The sequence below is a fragment of the Teleopsis dalmanni genome, unplaced genomic scaffold (genome assembly GCF_002237135.1).
Source record: "Teleopsis dalmanni isolate 2A unplaced genomic scaffold, ASM223713v2 unscaffolded_contig_1300, whole genome shotgun sequence".
Classification (NCBI taxonomy): Eukaryota; Metazoa; Arthropoda; class Insecta; order Diptera; family Diopsidae; genus Teleopsis; species Teleopsis dalmanni.
The window spans coordinates 193-8,958 of NW_024032682.1; the positions used below are offsets into that span (position 1 = coordinate 193).

At 35.2% G+C, this 8,766-nt stretch overlaps 1 protein-coding gene across 1 annotated transcript; it reads right to left on the bottom strand.

Annotated features, from left to right (window-relative positions):
* Window positions 1-1,925: 1,925 nt before the first annotated feature.
* On the bottom strand, window positions 1,926-3,860 carry LOC119664018 (putative mediator of RNA polymerase II transcription subunit 29; the record flags this gene model as incomplete). Its single annotated transcript, XM_038073600.1, has 2 exons — window positions 3,027-3,860; window positions 1,926-2,487 (listed from the first exon to the last, which is right to left on the bottom strand). Coding segments are annotated over exons 1-2 (1,396 nt in total), but the record flags the coding sequence as incomplete, so codon positions are not given.
* Between the last annotated feature and the right edge of the window lie 4,906 nt (window positions 3,861-8,766).

Consider the following 8,766-nt stretch of genomic DNA (forward strand, 5'->3'; position numbering starts at 1 on the left):
AGAAAATAGTAATTCTTGATAACTCCGACGTTCGCTTCTGATGTTTGTGTCTTCAGGGTAAATATAGGCGTGATTTTATGGAATCGTTGTACAGGCTTCCGTGGTTGCTTCTGACGTTGAGGAGGTACCTGACAGGACCGCGTTCTCTCCTGGGTTCCTTCTCTTCTTGCGGATGTTTTGTGTCAAGCAATTTGTCTGTGGGCTGAATGATCAAAATAATAATTAACGGAAAAGAGAAAATTAAATGAAATCAGTTTCCTACTTTGATCGAATTGACCAGTTAGACTGAAGTAGCCTGTAATCTAGTTTTGATCGAATTGACCAGTTTCCTATTTTGATCGAATTGACCAGTTAGACTGAAGTAGCCTGTAATCTAGTTTTGATCGAATTGACCAGTTTCCTATTTTTGATCGAATTGACCAGTTAGACTGAAGTAGCCTGTAATCTAGTTTTGATCGAATTGACCAGTTTCCTATTTTTGATCGAATTGACCAGTTAGACTGAAGTAGCCTGTAATCTAGTTTTGATCGAATTGACCAGTTTCCTATTTTTGATCGAATTGACCAGTTAGACTGAAGTAACCTGTAATCTAGTTTTGATCGAATTGACCAGTTTCCTATTTTTGATCGAATTGACCAGTTAGACTGAAGTAGCCTGTAATCTAGTTTTGATCGAATTGACCAGTTTCCTATTTTTGATCGAATTGACCAGTTAGACTGAAGTAGCCTGTAATCTAGTTTTGATCGAATTGACCAGTGAACTTGTAACTCGCTTGAGCTCCAAAAGACAAGTCCCCCGTTCTGTAAAATGCGCGTTCTTATATACCGAATTGACCGGAGCTTTTCGGTGTAGCGTACCGGTAAACTTCGTTGTTCGTGTTAACTTTTGTGCTTTTCGTGTCTTTCTTGTGTATTTTGTGTATTGTCGTGTACTTCGTGTTATTTGCATTTTTGCGCACTTTTCTTCGCCTGACTTTTATGTTTGACATATTTCGCGTCTTTTTGATTTAATTCGGAAAGAGAATTAAAATTTAAAACCACCATAAAGTGTTAGTTTTCAATTTAATTCAATTAATTATAACTTCCATTATTTAATAAATAAAATAAAACCCCAACGATATATATATGTGCGTGATATTGTGGTAGGAGAATTAGTGCAAGTGTCTGATTGTAATTATTGTTTTGTATGGTAGTTTGTTTATGTTAAAAAAAACATATATGATTAATAATTGATATAGTGTTTATAATTTTGTGTTTTACTACATATAGTGGAAAAATAAACCAAACGAAGAATTTACGGCAGCAGTGGGTTTTTTACTGATGTGTTGTTTTTTTTTTCTATTGTAAAAATGTAAACAATGAGTGTTTGTTTTATTTCTTTAAATTCATGTTTATTCAATAAAGATATAAAGTGTGTTTTATTGTTTAATAATTGTTCAATGTATGATTATTTGTAATTCAAAATTCATGTTTTCAAGTTGTGTTTTGTTGGTTTGTTGTTATTAATTTTCTCTTTTTTTTTTTCTTCTTCTTCAGTTTTGTTTATTAGTCTTATCCGCGGCTTATTAACGCATGGATTGCAGGTAATGTTATTGTCTTACCATCTTGTTAAGTAATAAAATAAATTTTATTCTTTTCAGGTTACATGCTGATCTTGTAGGGGTGAGTTGGGTTCTTTATTTGAATAGTCCATGGTGATGGTGTTGTGTTTTAGGCTGACGGTCTGACGTCAGATTTACACAAGAATTTATGTATGGTTTGAAATTGCTTTATAGAAATTTCAGCCTTTACATTCTCTCCCCTCTTCGGAAGATTAAAATTTTGTTGTCGCATTTTATTTCACCCAAACCTTTATTACGCCTTTCCGACTGATTTTCACTTGGTACGCCTTGCCTTCGACGACACGCTGGAAATTAATTCTTTTACCTGCACCACGTTTTCTGCGGGCATCGCAAATAGCTTGGCTCACCTCTGGTGGATATTTGTCCACCAATTTTCTGACTGTATCTGCTACTGATGGTTGCGATTCGGCTGCATTCTTTAATAACTCACTGTATAACTCGTCAATCACGGGTGGTGGTGGCGATCGATTTTGTTCATCAACCACATCGTTCCATGTACACTGTAGTACATCCTGGTCATCATTATCTATTTTTACTGTTGTCGAGGCTGCTGGAGCACGTGTTGGATCTCGGTGTGATTGTGTGTCACTGTTGTTCTGGTGGGTTTTTTTACATCGCCACCCAATGGCTTTCGGCAACATTTTCCGGTCTGATGGTCTTATTGTTGGTTGTATTTGGACATCTTCCATGGTTTGCTCTTTCTTACCAGGTTGGTTTTTGCGTAGCTTGTTTTTATCTTGTTTGGCTGTTTGTTCCATGGCGATTGGTAAGTAAAGGCTGCGTGGTTTGTTCTTTACTAATTTTTTTAGTTGTTGCTGCACACGTGCGGCTGTGCGCTTAAACTTGGTTTCCAAATCATCTGCCATCTTTGATTTTTTTGATCGAACTTAGCTTATTAAAACACGCGTGGTCCTTATATACGGCTAACATCCTGATGATTTGCGCTTTTTGAACCTTTACAGCAGAGTAGCCTTTTTACTTTTTTCTTTGCTTATTATTTTGCACTCTACACCCTGAATATTTTTTTTTGTTAAATTAGCCAACTGACTGGAGACAGTTTGTTAATGGTGAAAGTCATTATTATCTTTATTACTTTAAATTATTATTGACTTATATTATTATGATTATATTATTATTATAATATTTTATTATTTTATATTTTATACGAAATGCAATAGATTTGTTTATTATATTTTTTTTTTTCAAGTGTGGGTTTTTTTTTTGTTTTTATTTTCCATAGTATATTCGGAGGTCAGCGATATGGGCTTTGATACGTATATTTCTCTTAGAATGAGGCACGATTTCTCTTTCGTTTCTTTGGACTCTTGAAAATTTTGTAGTAATCATCTTGGTTTTTGACATGATGATGGTCATCCTTTCGTTTAAATGTGCCTAGACGTCTCACGAGAGTTTCTGGTTTGTTTTCTTCGATAGGTGTAACATGTTGCGGAACTTGCTGTGGTTGTATTTCATGCGCTTGCACTTGATCTGGTATTACTCGGATTGGATGAAATACTTCTGGATTTTGTTTGATATATCTTGGACGTTGTTGTCGTTGTGCCTTTTGTATTTGAGTTTGTGATTCTTCACGATCTTGTGTGTATCGCTGTAGACTAAATACTTTCGGATTTTCTTCGATATGTTTTAAATTTCGCTGACGTTGTGCTTCTGGGATTTGGAACTCTTGTATCTCTTTGTTTGCTTTTGGATCATGCGATGGTGGTACAAGGCATTTACATGGCGCTTGCTCTTGTAAATTTTCTCGCAGTTTTACTGAATGCTTGTCTGGGTAAATCCGACATTGTGTGCTTTGTATTATACTTGGCTTGGATAGTGATGCTGTCTTTGAAGTTGCAATTTTATTTACTTCTGCTGTTGTTTGCTTATCTATCGACTGGTTATGTTGTTGGTTACTTTGCTGCTGGTTCCGGACAGGTGATACCGGGCCTAGACTATGGATATCTTCAACTAGTACTGGCGTCATGGATATGAGTCTCATTGTATTCTGTAATGGCATCGTTGGTTGATTATTTACAATACTATTTGTTGAACTATTACTGCTACTGTTATTACTGTTATTGCTGTCATTGGCTGCAACTGCTAGTGTTGAGGAATCATTAGAATTAGCTGTTTCATTCAAAATACTATTCAGATGATGTGATGGAGTTGAAGGAGTTTGTGGTTGTTGCTGTTGAGACGTAGATAGTGTCAATGGTGAGGAAACATGAGCTGGCGACATTGTTACTTGTGTAGAAGTCTGTTGTGGCTGAACTTGTGCCGTAATTCGAGTTTCGTTTACGTGGATTAGTCTTAAGTCCTTGCGGGGCCTAAATTTCGAGAGAACGGCTTCCCCACTGTTGGTCGTCCTCTTATCTCGTTTCCCGGATCTTCCTTGCAGCAGTCAAGGGTTCGTGTGTTCAGTTTTCCACAGATCCAACAAAAAAGAATTTTTGGATTTCGACAGATTCTTGCCATATGTCCCAATTTCCCACACCTTCGGCACGCATTTGGTGTGTCTTGGATTCTCTGCTCGAAAGATTGGACTAGGTGGTTTCTTTCCTCTCTTAGCCTTGGAGGTCCGGTTTTCTCTTGTTCTCCCCGTATAGCTTCGTAATCACCAGCCATGTCGATTAGTTCTCCCAATGTTTCGAAGTCTCGTCGTCGGATATAAAGCTAGTAGTCCGGATGTGCATTTCGATAAATTCGTTCTAGTTGAGCAGCGGCTCCTATATCTGCGTGTCGCATTAGAATTTGGATTGCTATAACATAGTCTTTGAATGTCTCCCGTGACCTCTGACGGCGGGCCCGGATTTCATCTTCTAACTTCTCAAAGTATCTTACCGGTAGAAAGAACTTGAGAAAGTCAGCTTTGAAAGCGGTCCATAATTTCCACTGGCTGTTATTACTTCTATACCAATTTAATGCTTTATCCTTCAAAAGTTCTGGCATGGTACGTGGTATTGTGTTAATGTTTAATCCATGGGCTTCCACCAACTCCTCGACTCGTTCGATGAACATCAGCGGGTCTTTGCCCCCGTCATATTTAACAGACCATTTCCGGACTTTTTCTATACTTTGTGTAACAGGTGGAATTGTTATTTGTACATCGTTATTTAGTTCTTGTGTGATCGGTATTGTTTTTGTATGTTTACGCGCAAGGTCCCATAGCATTTCTCTCCGGACCATGTCATAATCTTCTTCGTCGATGTATGCTGCTAGTCTTTTTCGTAATTCCTTCACGGATCCACTCGTTTCTAGTTGCATTTCGGACAAGTAGTGGATTAATTCATCCTTCCGTAAGTTGTACAACCAGGATTTGCTCGGCGTGGTGGGTCTTCGAAGTTCTTGGTCGCCAATGTCGACCCTTGTTTTATGCTCTATAGACATGATTGATTTCCTTTCGATAATCGAGTTTAATATTTACCAATGTGGTTTTGTCCTGGTATTTTTGCGATAAATGTTACAGTCCCTCTGAAACTCAGTCCCTGTGAAACTCAGTCCCATGAAACTCAGTCCCTCTGAAACTCAGTCCCTCTGAAACTCAGTCCCATGAAACTCAGTCCCTCTGAAACTCAGTCCCATGAAACTCAGTCCCTCTGAAACTCAGTCCCATGAAACTCAGTCCCTGCTCGGGCGCCAATTGTAACGACCTTTTATCGTTCGTTACGCTTTGCTGGAGTAGCAAAGCGGTTGTCCAGGTTCGTTATAATAGAATTTATATCTTCGGGACTGAATTTCTTTAGGAACCAAAATAAAAGCGTATTTTTATAATAATTTACCAATTTTATTTATTCCGATATATAAAAAAAACAATGGTTATAGACATTTAAGGAAGAAAATAGTAATTCTTGATAACTCCGACGTTCGCTTCTGATGTTTGTGTCTTCAGGGTAAATATAGGCGTGATTTTATGGAATCGTTGTACAGGCTTCCGTGGTTGCTTCTGACGTTGAGGAGGTACCTGACAGGACCGCGTTCTCTCCTGGGTTCCTTCTCTTCTTGCGGATGTTTTGTGTCAAGCAATTTGTCTGTGGGCTGAATGATCAAAATAATAATTAACGGAAAAGAGAAAATTAAATGAAATCAGTTTCCTACTTTGATCGAATTGACCAGTTAGACTGAAGTAGCCTGTAATCTAGTTTTGATCGAATTGACCAGTTTCCTATTTTGATCGAATTGACCAGTTAGACTGAAGTAGCCTGTAATCTAGTTTTGATCGAATTGACCAGTTTCCTATTTTTGATCGAATTGACCAGTTAGACTGAAGTAGCCTGTAATCTAGTTTTGATCGAATTGACCAGTTTCCTATTTTTGATCGAATTGACCAGTTAGACTGAAGTAGCCTGTAATCTAGTTTTGATCGAATTGACCAGTTTCCTATTTTTGATCGAATTGACCAGTTAGACTGAAGTAACCTGTAATCTAGTTTTGATCGAATTGACCAGTTTCCTATTTTTGATCGAATTGACCAGTTAGACTGAAGTAGCCTGTAATCTAGTTTTGATCGAATTGACCAGTTTCCTATTTTTGATCGAATTGACCAGTTAGACTGAAGTAGCCTGTAATCTAGTTTTGATCGAATTGACCAGTGAACTTGTAACTCGCTTGAGCTCCAAAAGACAAGTCCCCCGTTCTGTAAAATGCGCGTTCTTATATACCGAATTGACCGGAGCTTTTCGGTGTAGCGTACCGGTAAACTTCGTTGTTCGTGTTGACTTTTGTGCTTTTCGTGTCTTTCTTGTGTATTTTGTGTATTGTCGTGTACTTCGTGTTATTTGCATTTTTGCGCACTTTTCTTCGCCTGACTTTTATGTTTGACATATTTCGCGTCTTTTGATTTATTTCGGAAAGAGAATTAAAATTTAAAACCACCATAAAGTGTTAGTTTTCAATTTAATTCAATTAATTATAACTTCCATTATTTAATAAATAAAATAAAACCCCAACGATATATATATGTGCGTGATATTGTGGTAGGAGAATTAGTGCAAGTGTCTGATTGTAATTATTGTTTTGTATGGTAGTTTGTTTATGTTAAAAAAAACATATATGATTAATAATTGATATAGTGTTTATAATTTTGTGTTTTACTACATATAGTGGAAAAATAAACCAAACGAAGAATTTACGGCAGCAGTGGGTTTTTTACTGATGTGTTGTTTTTTTTTTTCTATTGTAAAAATGTAAACAATGAGTGTTTGTTTTATTTCTTTAAATTCATGTTTATTCAATAAAGATATAAAGTGTGTTTTATTGTTTAATAATTGTTCAATGTATGATTATTTGTAATTCAAAATTCATGTTTTCAAGTTGTGTTTTGTTGGTTTGTTGTTATTAATTTTCTCTTTTTTTTTTCTTCTTCTTCAGTTTTGTTTATTAGTCTTATCCGCGGCTTATTAACGCATGGATTGCAGGTAATGTTATTGTCTTACCATCTTGTTAAGTAATAAAATAAATTTTATTCTTTTCAGGTTACATGCTGATCTTGTAGGGGTGAGTTGGGTTCTTTATTTGAATAGTCCATGGTGATGGTGTTGTGTTTTTGGCTGACGGTCTGACGTCAGATTTACACAAGAATTTATGTATGGTTTGAAATTGCTTTATAGAAATTTCAGCCTTTACACAATTATGCATTATTTTGTATATCTTAACATTTCTCATCTTTACTTTTTTAAAAACATGTGTTTAAAAAGAAATAATAATTTTCATGTTTGATGAAAATGTGTGCCATTGCTCACAAACAGCGATTGAAAACACATGTCAACGTTACAGCATCCAGTCTTCTCCAGGTGGTTGCAATATCTAGACGGCTAAAAAGGAAAACAGTGGCAGACTTAATAGACAGCGAGTAGCAAAATAGCTTCTTTTTTTTTTTACATTAAATATTCAAATAAAATTGCTTATTAGTACTTTTTTTTTGTTATTTGTACTAGGTGCAATATTAAAACGATTTTTGTCTTTAATTGAAGAATCGTTAATAATAAAAAAAAAAAAAAAAAAAAATGTTTGATTAAATTTCCTGGGATGAAGACAAAATCAATCTCTCTGATTTATGTTGCAATGGAAAGTGTGCTTTATTTCCTTTAAAGGTTTTAGTGTGCATTTGGATCTTCATTATAGTTTTTTATAAATTAATCTTTTTATATAAGAAAATCGCTTTTTCTATTCAAATTTTCATTAATTTATTTATTCGCAATACTTGCGTAAAAAAATACAAACATCATATTTATACTTGAAACTTAGATGGCGCTGGGATGCCTGCCTTGAGCTTGCTCTGCATTTGTCGCAGTGAGGGTGGAGGTTTTTTTCAAATAATTGGATTTTTGGTAAAAAATTGACAATTTTTAAAAAATAATAGAGAAAAAACTGTGCATACGATTTTTATGATTTTAAGTTTTTTGGAAAGTAAATTTTATTGTCTTTAAAGAAAATTTAATTTTGTTTCGGTCCCCTTTTTGCATGCGAAGATATACTGATTACAGTAAAGTAAGCTAAAAAAAATGCTATTTTTTAACAATTTTTTATGATAAAATTAAAATATTTAATTGAGGTTTTAAAATTGTGTTTTGTGGTGTATTTCTGAACATTTTGCATTTTAAGTTTTTTGATTCGGATGATATTTAAGCAGTTTCGATATCGAACTTTAATGCAATTTTGCACAAAATCTGTGCATACGATGCTTTTATTGCTTTATTGGAAAGCTTGTTTTATTGCCTTTCAGATGAGTATCCGTGCAAGTCGGTCCCGTTTGTGGTTGTTTTTTAATAATTTTTTAAGTAAAATAAGTCAGTTTTTTCAAAAACTTTGATTTTTTTATTTTTTGAATATCTCAGTTATTACGCAACATACAGATATGGGGTGTATACCAAATGAAAGATAATTGAATTTTCTATCTAAATCATATTTCAAACTTGGTGAAAAAGCTTAAATTTGGCTAAATTTTACAAATTGATAAACTTAGAAAAATTTCGTGTTCCAATTCCGGCTTGGTCCCCTCAGCGTCGTTGCTATCTAGCGAGGTACAAAAATCGTATAGTTAAGATGTGGCCGGGAAGGATAGCGTCGACGATAAGTCCAAAATGGAATTGGAACATTTTTCGCCGGATGAAAAATGAAGTATAGTTTAATTAAGGATGTGCGTGAAG